This window comes from Anas acuta, chromosome 16 (genome assembly GCF_963932015.1).
Source record: "Anas acuta chromosome 16, bAnaAcu1.1, whole genome shotgun sequence".
NCBI lineage: Eukaryota > Metazoa > Chordata > Aves > Anseriformes > Anatidae > Anas > Anas acuta.
The window spans coordinates 7,665,662-7,684,843 of NC_088994.1; the positions used below are offsets into that span (position 1 = coordinate 7,665,662).

The 19,182-nt window shown below is 41.0% G+C and overlaps 1 protein-coding gene across 1 annotated transcript in view; it reads left to right on the forward strand.

Moving 5' to 3' along the window:
* Window positions 1-18,131, forward strand: part of RALGAPB (Ral GTPase activating protein non-catalytic subunit beta) — a 65,458-nt gene extending 47,327 nt beyond the window's left edge. The window contains 11 exon segments of the mRNA XM_068700417.1: window positions 1-53; window positions 55-116; window positions 119-198; window positions 1,015-1,173; window positions 4,233-4,398; window positions 6,318-6,440; window positions 6,849-6,985; window positions 8,204-8,312; window positions 10,565-10,643; window positions 11,595-11,743; window positions 13,727-18,131. Coding sequence (XP_068556518.1) covers window positions 1-53; window positions 55-116; window positions 119-198; window positions 1,015-1,173; window positions 4,233-4,398; window positions 6,318-6,440; window positions 6,849-6,985; window positions 8,204-8,312; window positions 10,565-10,643; window positions 11,595-11,743; window positions 13,727-13,920 — 1,311 coding nt within the window. The 3' untranslated portion in view covers window positions 13,921-18,131.
* The last annotated feature ends 1,051 nt before the right edge of the window (window positions 18,132-19,182 follow it).

The window sequence follows — 19,182 nt, forward strand, 5'->3', positions numbered from 1 at the left end:
CGACATGAGAAGCTGAGAAATGGCATGGCCAGCAGATTATTTTTGAGACTTCAATAGATCAGAAAGTGAAGAGGAGTGGCGTAAGAAGAGCTTTCCTGATCCGATTACAGAGTGTAAGCCCCGCCAGCAGCCCAGGAGTTCCAGACAGCACGCCTGTTCCTCTCTCACTTCGGGTTTCTGTCTCTAGAGGCACTGAAGGTGACCTGATACTTCTTAATGTTATACTAATGGCATAAGTATCCATATGGCTTAGCAAATGAGAAAAACTAAAGTTTTGTTAGTGGAAGACCTTTTTTGCAATACCATCTACTGTTGTGCTGTAGTCTACTTGGATAAGGTGATGAACTTCAGTCTTCCAGGATTAAGAACAGGGTTGTGAAAGGCCACACGTCAAGCTGAACATGCTCTGAATAGGTGGCTCTATCTGTATTTGTGCAGTTAGTACATAAACTATCACATTCACCTGGTTATATTTGACGCTATTTCTCCAGCTTGAGTTAGGGCTACTTTGTAAGCATTTCAAAAATATAATAAATAAATATAATTCCTTTAGAAGTTCTGTTACAGATTATTGTGTTGAAATGGTTTAACAATATGTAAACACTTTAGAGTACACGTAGATTGTAGAGTTTATTCTTTCTGAAGTTAAAGTAACAGTGGTTTATAGAGACAATCCACATCCTTAAATTGAAATTCTGCCTCTTACCTGTGGATTTTCCCTTTTATTTGTTGTGTTTTCTTCCAGAATACTGTCAACATATATAGGTGATCTTGCACAAATACAAAAGTGCTTGGTATTTTATACATTGTTGATATGAGGTATTAATACAAAACTAGATACAATATGATTGTACGTAGCCATGTAATATTTTGAAAGTCTCTGCTGCATTTGTTGTGGAAGGGAGTGTTCTTTTTTGAGCAAAATGTTATTTTTCTTAACGGATCATTATGAAAGCCATAAAGAACTTACCTGATTTGAAAGATTTTTTGAAGCTGTTGAACTCTGTTGAATAGGAGCCTGCTAACAGTCGTCTACCTCCTCACCTGATTGCGCTTGACCCTGCTCTTCCTGGGTTTTTCGATGACCTTGGCTACTTGGATTTACTACCATGTCGTCCTTTTGATACTGTTTTTGTTTTCTACATGAAGGCAGGCCAGAAAACAAGCCAGGAGGTAAGTCTGGAGTGATCAGTCTTTTGTCTTGTGTCTGGTAATCTTCTGCTAGTGACAGGAGCAGAGTACTGAAAACAGTGATTCTGAGCTTTGTGTTTATTTACTATGTGAGCTGTAACAAATGACTGCATACCTTTTCATCTATAGGTTGAAGTACATTATTATCTACATCTAGGATTTCTGTGAGGTCTCTATAAAACATTTTGTATGTATATTAATGAAAATATATTATTTGTAGAGTTCAAAGATTCATACCAGAAATGTGTTTCAGATTTGTTGGCTCAGTTTGTAGGGAAGTTCTGCAGTTTGTTGCAATTTGTTCTAGCTGTGTGCGATAGCCAGGTATTTTGGTTTGATGCTAATGCTCAACATATGTCAAAGAAATGAAAACTTTTTACAAAAAAAAAAAAAAGTATTACTGCTTTGTAAATCTCTGTATTATACTATTTACATTCAGATACGATTAGGTTAATCAGGTTAATTTGTGCAAGTCTCAATTGTGATTTCTCTAGACTGTGACCTAGAAACTCACTACATGAAGAAGGCTTATGGGCTTGTTAGAAATATTTTTTGTGGTACTTTCTCCTCATTTCTATTAGTAATTGTTATACAAAAGAGTAAAAGCATAGCTTCAAAAATAATTAACATGTGGTTTCCTCATGTACTGTGAATATACAATTGACAGAAACACGGTAGCACCTTCCACATCTGAGTGTAATATACCACCAATCCTTGAGGCCAGTGTCATGCTGTTTGTGAGTTTTCAGGTTCTGAGTTGCAAGTAAACTGTCTCCAAAGTTAGCTAACAAGATACACAGGATTTAATATCTACCAGCCTTCCAGAAATGTTATGCTCTTGCTGAGCTAACAGAATGCTTTTTTCCTCTGATGTTTACATGTAATTATGGATTTTAGACAGGTAAGATTTATTTACAGAAATTACTTAGTCCAACAGAACTTGCTGGGCTTTGGATATCCAATTAGCAGTCAGTACTTAGGAGTTCTGCCATGCCAATTTAAGAAAATCTTTATATTTGAGAGTTTTTTGGGCACATTTAGACAGACATGATAAAGATGGCATTCCTGCTTCAGATCCTTGGACATCTTGCAATGATTTCTAAGCCTTCTTGGTCGTGCAAAGTCACAGTTGAGTTAATAAGACGCTCATCTCTTCAGCACTGAACTGAGTGAGAAAACTGATGCTGTTTCTGTGTTTGAAAAGAAACAAAACAGAAATAAGTCAAAAGTCAGGAGCGGAGGAGATCAAAGCCAAGTAACAATGCTGCTTTGAGCAGAAATTCCTGCACAGCTCTACTCAGCCATCCATGTGCATGTTCCTATCAGTGTGTGTGTTCATGCATCTCTACCTCAGGAACTAATTCTGTTCTGCAAGGTGATTCCTACTCCTTTGACAAGGAGTGGTGTCGGCTCTATTTTTATCGGATGCTGCACAACCCAGAGTAGTGTTGTCTAACCTGAGTGTTCCTACATTAGCCCCATTCTCTTGTGATGATATGCATTTACAGTTTAGAGGGGTCTCACCAAATTTATTTATACAGGGTAATGAAGCTGCCCCCATGCTTTTTATATCACACTTCATGATGCTAGTGGTCTTTTGAATATACTCCTTCATCTTTACTTTACTGTAAGTTCTTTTCTTGAAGGAGCTTAGATATAAAACCATACATCTGTGTAAATCTTGAGCTTGCATGTTTTCTGCTTTGGTTTCTAAGCTACTTTGTATCTCAGTTCATCCTGAAGCATAGCTATGACTTTATTGAGCATATCAGTAATATTTCAGAATATTGTACAGGGTGTTAGGCCTGGGTGCCAGGACCATGTGGGCACGAAGAACCTCCTCTCTGGAAGCTTTCACAGAATCACACAGAATCACAGAATTTCTAGGTTGGAAGAGACCTCAAGATCATCGAGTCCAACCTCTAACCTAACACGAACAGTCCCCACTAAACCATATCCCTAAGCTCTACATCTAAACGTCTTTTGAAGACTTCCAGGGATGGTGACTCCACCACCTCCCTGGGCAGCCTGTTCCAATGCCTCACAACCCTTTCAGTAAAGAAGTTCTTCCTAACATCTAACCTAAAACTCCCCTGGCGCAACTTTAGCCCATTCCCCCTCGTCCTGTCACCAGGCATGTGGGAGAACAGGCCTTCCACTTTCCTTCCAGGGTCTGTCACCGATAGTGCAATTTCTGATTCAGTAGTCTCTGTCCCAGAGCAGAGTCCCAGCACACTGTCCCCATACAAACAAAAACCAAAAACATTCTGGCCACAAAACAAACTCCATGTGGCCCAGGAAGGAAGGAGAGAGGCACTATGCAGAGTTGTCTCTTCCACATCCCAGTGGTTTGATAGATCAAATCACAAATCATCTGCGTCTCCCTGCATTGACACTTTGTGAAGCTCTCAATTTTCACTCAGTCACAATGGGATAAGAATTGTCTTTGGATGTGGAAACATCCCAGATCTTTATAAGAAGTGGGATTAAGGTTCAAAATGAACGGTACAGTGTGGCATTTGGTTAAAGTGCATGCTCAGTCCTGCTGAAAATTGTTTTGCAAAATCTCTTTCATAATTTAATGTGCAATGAGGCCCCTGTGCCCTAAATCACAGTATGTCAGGTACAGGTTAGAAGTGGTGAAATGCATTTCTCCTAAAGTTTTCTCTCAATTTAATAATAAAAATTCTCTTATGTCTGCTGCTAATGCACATTCTACACTGAACGGTTGTGTTGGTTTATTCCTGATGACTGGATAAATCTCAGAATCACCCTTTGTAGTGGTGTGATTGCAGGCTTCAGCAACGATGGCAGACAGCTGATTCGATTGAATAGGACATTGCCAAGCAGGATGAATGATGCTGGGCAGTAGGGACTGGTGTCCATATAGAAAGCCTGGGGTTCCAGAACAGCTGTATATGGGCAAAACCATCTCAGTGACACAATATTTTTTAATCACAAAACCAAAGGTGGGGTGAGGAGGGGAAGAGCTGCTTCCTGGAGTACTCTGTCCAATACCATGGTGTTGCTGGTTGTTTCAGATCCTGAAGAACATGGAGTCTTCCAGAATTGTTCAGCCACACTTCCTGGAGTTCTTGCTGTCTCTTGGCTGGTCAGTGGATGTAGGGAAGCACCCTGGGTGGACTGGGCATGTCTCAACAAGCTGGTCAATCAATAACTGCAGTGATGAAGAGGGACCTGAACAAGGTGAGGTGTGGTAAATGATGTAACATTAAATTAAAATGTTTTGTCTCCTCTAGGATATTTTTTTTCTCCCAGATACCTATCTGAGCACCTGCGTACTTTTTTTTGGATAAACATGAACATTTATTAGAAAGGAATGTGTAAATAGACTAAGGTTCAAGCCAAAGTGAGGAAAAGTAATGCCAGTGTTTGTTGTTGGGAGAAAAGTAGTCTCAGCAAGAAACACCTGTATTCTGCACTTCTGGCAGACTTGGTGGGTCTTCATGTATAACCCAAAACCAGTATTCATCTGAAATTGGATACAGATTATAGTGTGTATCAGCAGACGTGCTTGCAATATTGTGATTTTTAGTGTTTTGTAAGTAGATTAAAATGAGATGTTGCTGAATATGTTAGCTGTAATCATGCTTGCTAGTAAGTAAAGAAATCAAGCCCCTGTTTGTAGGTCACTGAGGCTGCAGCCTACACACAGCTCTTCTCCTGTCCTGCTTAATTTAGTCTGTTCTTTTCCACTACAGCAACTACTCCTCTGGGCTTGTCTTACTGTGACCAGCTGAAGGCTTTTCTGAAAAAAAAACTATGCATGATAGAAGTTTTGAAATGTTGGGGAGAAGTGAAGAGAACAGAGGCATGGCTTTCTCAGAACAAGTCAGGAGAGGTTACAAAATGGCCAGGGCTTGGTTTAATATTTCTTTGAGGATGGGGTTGTTATGCTTTACTCTGAGGCAGAGCCCTCTCCCTTCTTTTTGCAGTTGGATTTGTCAGTACAACTGCACAGATGACAGTGCCCTGAATTAGCGAGGTAACCTGTTTTAGTATGGGCTTTTTAACGTGGATGTTAAAAGTTCACTTTGAACTTCAGCTGTTTGGATTAATTAATAGACCACCAAAAAGATTAATTAATGGTGAAAGAAAGAAAAGAAAAAGCAATCAAGAATGGGAGTGAAGGAGGGCTGCTTCTAATCGGCAGTAGATTTTTTCCCTACTGTCTGCCGTGGCTAATGTTATTTGTTTTCTTAAATGTGTTTTCTATTTGTGGATGGTTCTGCTTAAAGCAAAACACACACAAAAACAAACAACAAAAACACACAAACCTAAAAGAGCTTCCAGTGAGATGTGATTAAAATAAATCCACGAGCATGTGTTTTGTGTCCCCATCCCCCCTGCAAAGGCAAAGAAGCAATTGGATTTGAGTTGAGATGATGCTCGTTGAGAGATGCAGGAATGTTTCCCTGTTGGTAAAGCATGACTCAGAGGTCTGCATGCCTCTGGCCACTTCATGTCAGAGTGCTGAATTTCTCTGCTCCAGTGGTTTTGCTGAAGCAGCTATTACAAGGGCTCTTCTGTAAACTGGTGCAGAGAAATAATTCAGCTTAAAGCCCTTGCTATTCTTTCTGGAGGAGGCGCAGGGAAGGAAAAGGCATTTTTATTAATTTACTTATAGCATGGCTCCATCAAAGAATCTATAGAAATTGGCTTAAATTCCAGAATAGTGTCAGGCTGAAGCTGTAAATGTTGTAAGCTGCATTTGGAAGTTTATTGACAAACTGAATGGTGTCTGTCTTAGAGGAAATGGATAGGAATAGCTACTGAATGAATGCTTGTAGCAGATGCTTACTTACTGACTACTGAACAGGCTACTGAATCCAAGGAAAATATGATATTATAGTAAGTATAATTTAAATATTTTCAAAATGAAATTTCTTTCCAACCCAAAACGCTATTTCCTTCAAGATACCAAAAAAAATTTCTTTGAGAGTGGTTGTTCGCCATGAAAATTGACTGTGAAATCTTCTGATTTTAAAGTGACACTTGCATGATTTCTTCTCATTTTACCTTGTATTCTAAGGTCTTCCCCTGAGGAAGTGTACAGAGAGGTAAACTTTCCTCTTAACTTAACTTTCCTTTTCTGCCTGTTTCAGATGATGCAGTTATTTCAGAAGATGTTGGGGCAAGTATCTTCAATGGGCAGAAGAAGGTGCTCTACTATGCTGATGCCTTGACAGAAATAGCTTTTGTTGTCCCATCACCAGTGGAGTCCCTAAGTAAGAGCATTTTGTGCATGCTATTTAGAGGGGAAAAAAAAGAAAATAACTTTTTTTTTTTTTTTATTTAGAGAGCTGTATCAGAAGCAGATACCAAATAAGCAAACTAGTGGTGTGAATAGCAAGACCCTTGCTAGAAAAATACTGATACTTTGATTTAAATATCCAATATCCAGGAGTTTTTGACTCCTTCTGAGACAGTATCTGTTCTGTACAACTTTTTCTCAGTCTAGTCCTCAGTATATATTCAGGTTTGTGTGACAGTATGTTTGCCTTGGTGTGTTTGGTTGGACATATGAGTTTGGTCTGCAGTCATGATACTTTAAAAATAAAAAAAAAAAGCCAATGAGTTCAGTTTTTTTTTTTTTGCAGAAGGTAAGACAAAATTCACATTTCTTTCGGTTACAGCTGATTCACTGGAAAGCAATGTCTCAGACCAGGAAAGTGACTCCAACATGGATCTGCTGCCAGGAATATTAAAGCAGCCATCTTTGACACTTGAACTCTTCCCCAATCATACAGACAATCTTAATCCCTCTCATCGGGTAAGGATAAACTTGCACTGAAAAATGGTTCTTGTTTTGTTATGGTTTATGTTTTGGTTCATTTTGAAGAAGCACACTGGCAATCCTACAGTATTTTTGATAGTACGTGATTCAGTTTCCTAGCATTTGGAGTCACTCATTCTTAGATGTTAATTATTAACAACAGCTTCAGTCCTGCTAGCATTTGCACCTGCAGTAAGAGATTGGTAGATTACATTAATTAAATATAAATTAATACAAATTTAGCAATACTAAGTAGAAACATCCTGCATGCTTAAATTTTGAAGCATATGCAGGAAAAAGTATATGCAGTATTTGCAAAGCAGTTCAGACTCCAATCAATGCTTGGAGATGTAGGATAGATTGACGTGAAGACTTTTCATACTTTGCCAGTTTGAAATAGCATGGGTCAGTTGTGGCTGAATTATCAAATGTGAAGTTGCTTTTGTATGGTAGCAAAACAAGAAACGATGAACTTCTATAACAGTTACAGGATTTACAACTGCCATTTTTTTGTATAAAATTCACTTCCAAATGTGCTTAGTTATTGTTTTACGGTCTTTAAGAATGTTTAAAAAAGAAATGGATGAGTTTTTAAGATCATTAATGACTAATCTAAATTCCAGTTGCCTGGATGCATTTTTATTGGACTTACTGCAGAAATTGGCTATTAGTATAAACACAGTAAAACTGGGAACAAATAAATTCAAGTGTAAGGCAGGAACTTCAGTTTAGCTCCCTGGTTTGGATGGGGAAATTGGCAAGGAAAAGCGCATTTCGTTGGGCAGTGTGCAGATTTTCTCTGAAATACTGAAATAATGGAAATATCATAAAACACTGCCATGATAGATGTGCTGGGTCTTCCACAATAGCATGGGAAAACAGCAGTGCACGTGCGTGTTTCCTGGGAACAGAGAGCAACTGAATTGGGTGCAGCTCAGATACATGCAACAAAGCTGGGAAATAAGAAATAATTGATGTTGTTATCAATGTCTAAAGAAAAAAGAGGCTTTTCTCTCATTTATGTTGAATATAAGTATTGTGGAGACCCAAATTATTGCTTCTTAGTGGGTAGTTCCACTGTAGCTGTCCCATCTTAATGATTGGCAGAGATTGTACCTGTCTGAGATCTGAAAGACTATGGAGCAGCTGTGGAGATGTTCTATTACTGGACTTAGGATGTTTGCAAATGCTGGTTTTCTCTTGTGTTCAAAACAGCTCAGTCCTACTTCCAGATCCAAGAAGGTGCCTCAGGGCCGGACCATTCCACCAATGGGACCTGAAACCAAAGTGTATGTGGTCTGGGTTGAACGTTATGATGACATAGGTGCGTACAATTCTTATTGTTCATTAGTGTAGCAACAGATCAGAAAAACAGAGGAAAAAAATGGTTTTTTTCCTCTGTTAAAGAATGCTAAATCCTTATTAATTTCTGTAACTGACACTTAAGATTCTAAAACTGTTCCAATATTTAAGTGATGGTCCACGAGGTGTAAATGAATCACTGGATGTAGGTCTGAAGATTATTTTAACTCTAGCAGTACATGTGAAGTGCCCTTACGCACCCTCTCCCTAAGCTTAATGTATAAGGCTAGTGTGCACCCCCAGTACTGAGTTCTTCTCAGCTGTGGTCTACTCAGAATGGAGCTTCTATGTTTCCTTTAAAAAAAGACTTTCTGACTAGTTTTACTTTTGATCAGCTGGTTTTGTGCTGAAGGGATCATCAGCTTCCTTGTTTTGATGGTACCTTTGAAACTTTGTACTTTTGATCTTTCTTTGGGAGGGCTCATTACTCTTTGCTTGGAGTGCCAGTTTGGATGGTGCTGTGTGGTCCGGTTATTCAGGCAGTGTCCTGCTCCTTGTGCTAAATTAATGCTCTTTGGGTTGTTGTTTCCTCCCTGACTGTGGATGCTGAATATCCTGGGAGAGACCCAGCTTTGTCCATCCTGTTATGTCCATAATGTGGACAGTGGTGGGCAGGTGTCCCCCAGGCACAAGGAGTCCTTCGTCCCCAAGAATTTCTGCATGCTGGTTCGAAGCCATGGGCCAGGCTTCAGTGTGAAGTGAGAGCCTGTCTGTGCTGATCTAGCTTGGTAGTGTCTGTAAGGCTGCCAGCAACAGATTCTATTTTACATTGTTTATTCTGCCTTTGTTTCTAATCTTAGTTCCTAGTTTAGCAGTAAGAGGGGACCTCAATTAACTCCAAGTCCTCCCAGAGGAAAGCAACCAAGTGAGTAGAAGAGATCAGAGGAGGCTTCACATTAATTGCAGGTGTAAACTCTTTCTTTTCCTACCAAGGTCTCTGACACACACATTTTCTTGTCCACAGCACATAGTGCAGAGTTTTGCCTGGGATCAAAATACACACCAAGTTCTGCAGCATCACCTCCTTATCCAACCATTGGCCCAGAGGGTGTTCCCTTAGCTCCAGGAGTCCCTCAACCACTTCTGTTCCTGAGCTGCTATCCCTTTGTGGGTGGCACTAAAGCCAGCTCACTGGAGAGACAGTGACTGTGCTGCATGCATGCTTCTGCTCAGCTGCTTCTTTCAGCAGCCACGGGAATCTCCCAGAGCTATGGGCCTGAAGATGAAGAAATGAGTCTGTGAGCCTCAGTAAGACTGGCAGTCGGATGACTGAGGGGAGGCTCTTGAAAGTTTCTCCTAGCCCAGAGGCTTTGCCTTACGCTGCTTACATTTTTGGCTTTTGTCTTATGTTTTATGAATCTGACAGAGGAAAAACCTGACTCTGGTAGTCTAGGCTATCATCCTAGTGCCAACTGCCAGTCCTCCCTCTTGCTCCATCTCAAAATACTTCTGTGCACACCCCCACCCCTCCCATTGTCTTCCTCTACTAGATCCAGGTTTTGGGCGCACTCAACGCTCCAGTTCTAATGCCAGAAGGTATTTTCGGGCCTTACACTCTTCCTAAGCTTCAGCCCTTAAAAAAAAAGATGCGGCTACCACATCCCATTCCAGGGATTCAAGTTCTTATTTATTCCTTCTGCACCTTCATTATGCAGGGACTTGTTACCAAGTGCAAGGTGGCAGAGTGGTAGGTTATGGTCAGGATTTGCAGAGACTGGACTCGAGGAACAATGCCGTGTTTGCTAGAGCAAACTGTTACTCCTATGTGGGGTGCTCAAAGGAACTACAGATGCAAGCCAGTGCTATCATTTGAAGTTCCGAGCACTGTTTTTGAGGCTGATATTTACAGATGGGAAAAGAAGCTTCTGGATAATAATTTGAAAGTTTATCTTGTTGTGAAACACTTCATCTCCTTCCTGTTTTCATTGTTCTTCTGGAGATTTTGACCTTTGGGATTAAGAAAATTGAGGGTCTGGGACATGTTACCTAATCCGTTGAGCACTGGATGAATGAGGTGTGTCTATATACTCCATGTACTGCTTATGCTTAAAACAGACCAACAAAAGGCTTGACATCAGCTGTGTTTCCAGAACATCCATGGCATAAATGCTTGAGGCTTACATCATTTTAACTAGTGATAACTCACCTTTCTTGGTCCCTAAATAAACAAAACTGGGGTAGTTAAACTTTATTCTGTGCGTCTTTTTCACATAGAAAACTTCCCCCTCCCTGATCTGATGTCGGAGACAAGCACTGGTGTAGAAACTACAGCCAACAGTAGCACTTCCGTAAGGTAAGACTACTCTTTTTTTCATTATCTTTCTAGATTCTCACAGACAGCATTCTAGGCTGCACTTCAGACGAAGCCATAACTGAATATATTTACATTCTTCAGCTTTCACAGGGAACCCCAGAAACTGTAGGCAGTCTTATTAAAAAGACAGTTGAGTTCCTCGTGGCCAAGAGGGCCAACAGGATCCTGGTGTGCATTAAAAGGAGCGTGGCCAGCAGGTCAAGGGAGGTGATCCTCCCCCTCTGCTCTGCCCTGGTGAGGCCTCATCTGGAGTACTGTGTCCAGTTCTGGGCTCCATGGTACAAGAAAGACAGGGATCTCCTGGAAAGAGTCCAGCAGAGGGACACAAAGATGATACGGGGCCTGGAGCATCTTCCTTATGAGGAAAGGCTGAGAGACCTGGGTCTGTTCAGCCTGGAGAAGAAAAGTCTGAGGGGGGAATCTCATCAATGTGTGTAAATACCTGAGGTATGGGAGACAGGGGGATATGGCCAACCTCTTTTCAGTGGTTTGCGGGGACAGGACAAGGAGTAATGGTCACAAGATAGAGCACAGGAAGTTCTGCACCAACATGAGAGAGAATTTCTTCATGGTGAGGGTGACGGAGCACTGGAACAGACTGTCCAGGGAGGTTGTGGAGTTCTCCTTCTGGTGATGAAGTTACAGTTTCCCTGCTGCACAATGGCATCCAGCTCCTCCTGTTAGTTGTCCATGCTGCGTGCATTGCTGTAGATGCACTTCAATTGTGCGATTGCCCTCACCCCCAACCCTGGGACTCCTCCCCCAGGCTCACCTCTATCAAGCCTCATTTCCCCCCTGCCCTACCTGCTGGTTTAGCCACAAGACATTTTTAGCATCCTTTTAACAATCTATGGATGAAAAATGACTGGTTTGATTGAAATACTGCTAGACTGATGAACTAGATTTAACAGCCATATATTTTTCCTTAAGATCTGCCATTCCTGAGAAAGAAGTTCCTGTGATCTTCATCCATCCTTTAAACACTGGCTTATTCAGGATAAAACTACAAGGAGCAACTGGGAAATTCAACATGGTTATCCCACTGGTGGATGGAATGATAGTCAGTAGGAGAGCTCTTGGTAAGCTAAAGATGTTTAGGAACACCTGTATTTTCTTTTGTTTTTGTTTTTTATTTTCACATGGAGGCATTTCAGTGACTGGTCCAATCCATCCCATATGGCATTGACTACCTCTACCATCACAGAGCATTGCAAGTACCCTGCCAGCAATATTTTTGTTTGTACTCCTTCACAAAAAGTAAATACAAAAGGAGTGTTAATTCCCGTTTTGTTCATGCTACGTGTTTCCATTTTTCTGTTATGCTGTTAGTGTGAAATCTGGCTAATCCCAGCAATTTAATGCAGAACAGCATTAAGGATAGCTCAGGGACTGTGGAGTGTGGGTGGTGATATATCTGCAAAATGCATGGTCTGGAATTTTTCGTTGGAAGAAGTACTGGGCATGACAGCACATCTTTATTTTGTTCTTTTTGCAGCAACAGTGGAAGCAGGAACAGCAGAGGGAGCAGGTGCTTAGCAGTTAGCTGGCAGCATTGCTCAGTCGGCTGAGCTGTAGGCTCAACTGTAACTGTAGCAATCAGGTGAGGGCATGGAAGCGTTAATGGAGGAAGGAAAAGGAGCAGTTTAGGTGGGAGAGATCAGAAATGTGGCTCAAAAATGTTTATCACTGGGGGCCAAGGTGCTGATGTTACCTGACTACCAGAGGATAGTGTTGAATTTTGAATTGTGCTAGCATGCAGTGTTTGGTCCTTGTGGTTTAGAAATAGGATTGCAATTAAAAGCCACAGAGATTGTCAGGCCTGTGTTAATGGGTGCATGTGTGCAATCCACCTTCTTCTGGGTTCCTGGATGTATTAATGACTCAATCTTGGGTATCTGTGCTATTATAAATTCAGTAACTGGAAATCTTACTCCAGTAAAAGCTATTCCCAGGGCCGATCGAAATGAATAAACTCACATTAGGGTACTTGCACATAACCATAAAACTAATGTTGTAGGGATCAGTTGGGGGTGACTACCAGGTTCTGATTTTGCATGTCATTCAGTGATGGGGAATTTAAAGCCAGTTTGGGCTTTCAAATAAACTTTCTGAATTCAGCTGATGACAATGGCTTATACTAATAAAGAACACGGTGTGTTTTCTTAGGGTTGTGCTGTCTTTTCAGGAGCAGAACATAATGAAATTTGTCTGACCTCTAAGTTCAGCATATGTGGTTTGTGGTTGTCAGGAATCAGGTCCTCTAGATAAGGCAAGCAGTGTTTGTTGCAGTTTCACTGGTACTTTTCTATAGGCAGAAAAGGAGTTAATGAACACTTGCATAAACATTGCATATGAGTTTAATTTTGGAGTAGAAGAAAGTCTACTGCTGGTTTTGCCTAAATATTAGCTACTTAGGTTCTGAACCTTCTCCTCCCAGCCATGTGCAGAAGCATGAGTTAGGGAAGGGCAACAGCTGTGGCAAAGCCATGAGGGCAGATAGAACTGTTTCTAGCCACAACCCATAGTCTATCTTTTACCCCGTTCAGAGAGGATGGTTCTGTCATCCCTGCTGGTGCTGTGATGGATTCTGTACTCTTGCTGTTATCAGTGCTCATACGGCTCCTCAACGTTACCTGTTGCCACCTCAGCCCCAGCTGAACTCCACATGTCCTCATGCAACGTAGCCTTGAGCTGTCATACTGCTCCAACGGTGTTGGGGTTCTACATTGTTTCCCCACTTGGTCCTGAGGGAGCTGTTGCAGGCTGCTGTGCTGCACTGGCAAAGCAGGGAGATCTTCCTTCTCCTCCAGCTGGATTAGAGTACCATAGACCTCATCCCTTTCTTATTTGCGTTTGACAGTAGAACAATCTCACAGCCCTGGGGACCATGATTATCTGTTACCAGCTGGTCTTTCAGAAAAGTTCTTGATTTGGTGCTGCTGAGCATCTTCCCTTAGGTTTTTAGATGGAGCAGAACCCAAAACTTTCTTTATCTTTGAAACCAGCATGGGGGCACAACTTAATTTTGTTTAAACTTGATTCCAACATTGTTTCTTTTTCAGGTTTTTTAGTGAGACAAACAGTAATAAATATTTGTCGGAGAAAGAGGCTGGAAAGTGATTCATACAACCCCCCACATGTCCGCCGAAAACAGAAAATAGCAGACATTGTCAATAAATACCGGAACAGGCAGCTGGAGCCAGAATTTTATACCTCACTTTTCCAGGAGGTTGGGCTCAAGAACTGCAACGCCTAGGCCATTATCCTTCCAGGACAATCAGATCAGAGCTTGGTGGCTACAGTAATGAAAACAGTTAAATAACAACAAATTTCTTCAGCCCTCTGGAATTCAGGAAACCCATATTCTAGCACAAGTCAGCAGTTACCATGTGGGAGGAATGAGAAATGAATCAAAAACATTGCAGTTGGGATATTGACTCAATTCACCTACCCTCAAAAGATTACTGAATTCCAATCTTCCTGGATACTCGCAACATAATCTTTTCACCCAATCATCTATTCCAGACTAATTAGGAACTGTCTCTCATTCTGTGAGAAAACGATCAAAACAAAACTATCTCTGCATATCAGTATGGATAACAAAATACAAACAAACCTGCCTTCAGACACCTCGCTACACCCTCTTGTTAAAGGAGAAAGGAACAGGGTCTCTCCTTTGAGGAGAGACTTCTTTCTGAGCATTGACTATCCCTGCAAGAACTTAAGAAGTTTTCAACCCCCCTTCAGAGTACAACAGAAGATACTTCACTGCTTGTAACCAATTTGTGTACCAAAAGGAAGAAAAATGTTTGGAAATATCAGATCATGAAATTCGTGGGCAAGATACTGTATTTTACGGTATCCTCCTTGGTTGGGCATGAGTCTATCTGCATACAACATTTCTGTCATACTGAGAACAAACACAACACCTGAAATTACCAGGCTTCCAAACATAAGCTGTTACTAGATAAGAGTTCTTGGTCATATAGAAACAAGATTTTGACTTTCAGGTCTGTTGCAAAATGTCACATTTAATTTTAGCAGCTTGATTTTATTTTTTTATGGAATACTTATTTTGAAGTTTCCATAGCACCTAGTCGCCATTTCCATTAAATCGAAACATTACTTGCTTTCCTTCCATTGGCTTGAAATCTGAGGTTCTGGGACTGCCTTCTGCCTGCCTTTTTTTTTTTATAGCATAAGTGGTTTTTGCAGCTTCTACACTTCTCAGATGCTCCTATTACAAAGGGTAAAACAATTCAAACAGAAAATTCAGGAGCTGTTCTTTTTTTCCGTTAATTTGCTATTTCATGGAAGTCCATTTGGAGTTATAACTTAAAATCGTTTTGAAGCTGCTGTGCTTTCTCACTGTCAGCAGCAGTGGTTCCTTTTCTCCTAGGTCAGAAGATCTCCAAACTGCTGGTGTCTCTCTTGGCCCTACTCAGGTAAAATATATGAATTGTTGGCTTTCATCCCAGGTGAAACAGGCCAGTGTGGATTCAGTTCTCTTTGATCATTGGCAACTTCAGTTCAAGTGCTCTGCTACCTCTGTGTGCACATTGCCTGTTAGCTCAGCAGACAGCAACAAGCTGTCCTCCAGGAGTAGGTTTTTGAATGAGGATGCAGATAAAACTTAAAATAATAATAATTAAAAAAAAAAGTAAAAGGCATACTTTTCAGACCACTGCTTTCTCATATGGTCAGGACTTGAAGGTTGTGCTGGGAAAAGATGTTTACAACTACAAATTTAATACTGGGAATATAAGAGCTGCAGTGGGCATTTGCATTCTTGGGAGTGCTTTCAAGCTCCCAGCGCAATCTTAACTTGTGTTGCAGTAATGAATCATCACTGATGCTCCTGTGTAGGTGCAGTTTGTGATCACTGGCAGCAGCATGTGTTCTCCTTCCAATAAGTAGATAGTATAAGAGTATAAATGTAAGTAGGAATTTGTGGAGCTCTTCAAGTTATTTTAAGTTATTTTTCAGAAGCTTTTTAATATGTATTGCAATAATGCCTGTGAGTCATTTAATTTTGATATTTCACAGTTAATTTATGCAACAGTTCTGACCTGAAAGAGTCTTAATTGTTCCATTTTAACTAATCTGCCAAGGACATACTCTGTCTCTATCTTTGTATTAGCCATGAAAAAACACATGAAAACATGGGGCCCTAAAAATACACTTGCAAGGACTTTCAGGATATCAACCAAAGGGGGCTTGGGGTGATAGCTGTGGTGGTTACAGGGGACAGGCATACATGCCTCAACTCATGAGCTCTTGATTTTGATCCAGATGAATCTCAAGTGGAAAAACGAAACCACAGAATGAAAACCATTGTAGAAGCAAGCATGGTGGCTGGCCTGTGCTTATGTGATGCCCTGGTTGTAAATGGCAGCAGGTGTTGCAAGTCAGCATTCGGGTTTATTGGCAAAGCTGTGAAGGGAAATTTAGCTTCATTTCTCTGGTAAACTTTTGCCAGTATCAATTTAATGCACGGACACTAAATTTACCCACATTTTGTATGTACCTATTGGATTTAAATAACGGCCAAACACACTTTAAAACACTGACTAAAAGGCATGACCAATGCATGTGTAACAAAAATAAACATACTGAGCAATCAAATGTTTGCACATCTTCAATAACCTAAAAACAAAACCCACATACCATAGCTATGAGCGTGTGTTATATGCAGAATCATTGGTTTATATCCTAGTGAGCTACAAAAGATACTTCAGGTACTTGGGTTCAGTCAGTAGCAAAGATGTGGACTTGGGAACCCCGGATATGTTCTGCAAAGTCCAAGATAGCCAAATGGACTGCTTGAAATACTACTCTCTAAAAAGGCCTATGCTTGGCTGAAGAATAGTTCTTTGGTCTATTTCCATATTTCATCTAAATCATGAGTACAGCACCCACTTGAGCATTAATAACAGTGAAAGCAAGGCGATGTTTCAGAAATCTTAAAAGAAGGTAACTTTTGCATGCACTGTTGCTGTTTATCCTGCAGCCTGGGTGAGTAGGCATTTATAACTTGCTGAATTTGATTTATAAAATCAGTTGTTTGATGCTTTTACACATTACTGATATGACCTAGCCATAAATTTGGGGTTTTGCTGTCTGGAAAGATGAACCTTCAAGAAAGTCACAGTTTAGTATAAAAACCTTGATTCCAGAAATGTGTTGTCATCCCATTTGGTTTGGATGCAAACTGCAGTAGTAAATGCCCGTGGCAGACTCATGCCATGGAGCGTGTCTGCAAGCAGCGTCCCTCATCCCCCTGTGCACAGAGGTCTCCACTGTCATCGTCGTAAAATATAAACCTGCAACCTGGGAAAAAAAATCCTTGTCTGCTCAGAGTTTGTGGCCCAACTTCACTGGCTTCAGTTAGTCCAGGATGGAGCCTAGAGCTTTTTCTGCAAAAGAATTAGAGCAAATACGAGGTTTCAGTTGTGATGTTACTGTCAAGATTCCAGACTTCTGTTTTTTTTTCCACCACAAACCACTGTATTGAGTTTTTAATTTTAAAACTTTTAATTTTAAAACTTTTACATTGTTGGTCATTGGAGAGAATTCATATTGACCACTTTGTGTGTAGTGTGACAGCCTCGACTTCTGCACATTGCATAGAGTGACAAAAGCTGAGATGCAAACGTGACACAACTAAACTGAGACTTTTTCTTTTTATATAAGACCTTTCATGTTGGGTTCATGATTCTGCTTTAAGTGATGGCATCCTTTTAATGGTGCAAAAAGAGGGAGGGTAACTGTCACCCTGTTAAATGCAGCGTTGACATTACAGAAATTTTAGTACCTTAATAAAGACTCATTTAAAGAAATCATCTTAAAGGTACTTTAAAAAAGCATTACAAACTTACAGCAAAGGGGAGAGGATGGTGTCTGTGAAAAATAAGGTGTAGGCACAGACAGCAGCATGTGCATGACGGCTGTAGGGTAGAGCAGCTCTCGATGCTATGCTGGCTGCCCAGGCATCTCTTCCCTGCAAGGTTCTGCATGCTCAGAAAGACAGGAGAGCTAAATTTCAATCTAATAGACTAATTAGATGTGATTTAATGACTGCATAATTGAGTGATGTCTTTGAAGGAAAACACGGGCATTTTCCACATGGATTTTAGCAGGAGTAATTTGCAATGAGAATGCCAGATATCACATGCTTCAAATCATATACAATTTGTATGAATTTCTGTATGTTGCCAAGACATGATCTTTTTGTTCTTACTGTATTTTTCTGTAAATATTCCTGGCGCTAAGTTGTAAAGTAAAGGCAAAATGTAAATATGAAGATGTGAACTATGTTTCCTTGTCTCTAGTACTTTATCTCTTATTTGTTTAGGGAAGGCACACAAAGGCTTGTTTGTATTTATGCCAATTCTTTGTCCAGGAGAAACACATCAAATATTGAATGTAACACAATTAGTCCAATAAATTTTAAAGATTCTTATCTAATAGCTTTGCAGTTTCTGATTTTTAATATTTTCCAATGCCTTTGGTTGAAAAATCAACCAATAGTGACGATGTTTCCCAGAGCAATAGCAGACAGATGTAGTAAAATTGCGCACCCTCTACTACACAGCAGCTATGGTAACAGTGCACAAGCTTGTATTTAAGGAAATCACGTTGCACCTTGGCAGTGGGTGGGAGGGGAATGACGACTTGGAAGCACTGCTTTTGGGGAGAGGCCTGGTGTTCCTGCCATGCAAAGGTTCTCCATTTTTACAGTGCCCCCCTCTGTATCTCAGCTCCACCTGCTTTTGCAGCTGGCTGAATTATGCTGTGGGGCTTGGAATGTTGATGCAGTAAAGCAGTTAAAATGCAGTGCAGAGTCCCACAAATGCCACAGAAACAACCTTTTCTTAAGGATGAAGGATTTCCAAGCTCAATCACTTGGATTAGGAGAGGAGTAGTGCAGCAGGGTCAAGCAGCAAGCTTGGAAATCAGAAACACTGACAGAAAGCAGGGCTGGAGCAAGGAAACAGCTTCTGCCAGCTGACCATTCCTCAGCTTCCTGGGAGTCAGGGTGGTCAGCACAGCTCTCCCTTGCCTTCACCTGGGTTCCCCAAATCAGTGCTGTGGCCTCTGCTGGGGCAGGGCCCTGCCTGCCCCTTTCAGCACCTTGCTGGCATGCACCAGGCTGCAACAGTGGGGCGGCTGCACAAGCAGCAGCCCTCAACAAAAAAAGCTGCCTTTGGGCCATGGACTTTTCATGAAATCTGTTTACAGACTAGAAGAAAAACATTGAAATGACCCTTTCAGAAACCTTAAACAGGGCAACGCGAATGTGGTGGTGGTTAGGGTTTTTGTTTTCCCGTTGGCTCCACTTGTAAGGGCTTTGGCTGCTCTTCCCTGCCATGGGATTCTGGACTGCGCTCCTCTGCAGGATCGCCTCCAGGAAAGCTTAGGGCAGGTCCCCCCCCCAGATGGGTCAATATGTCCTTCCTTGCAGTCCCAAAGCAGAAAAGGTTTTCTGTGGCTCTATTTGAAGGTCTGGTTACTTCCT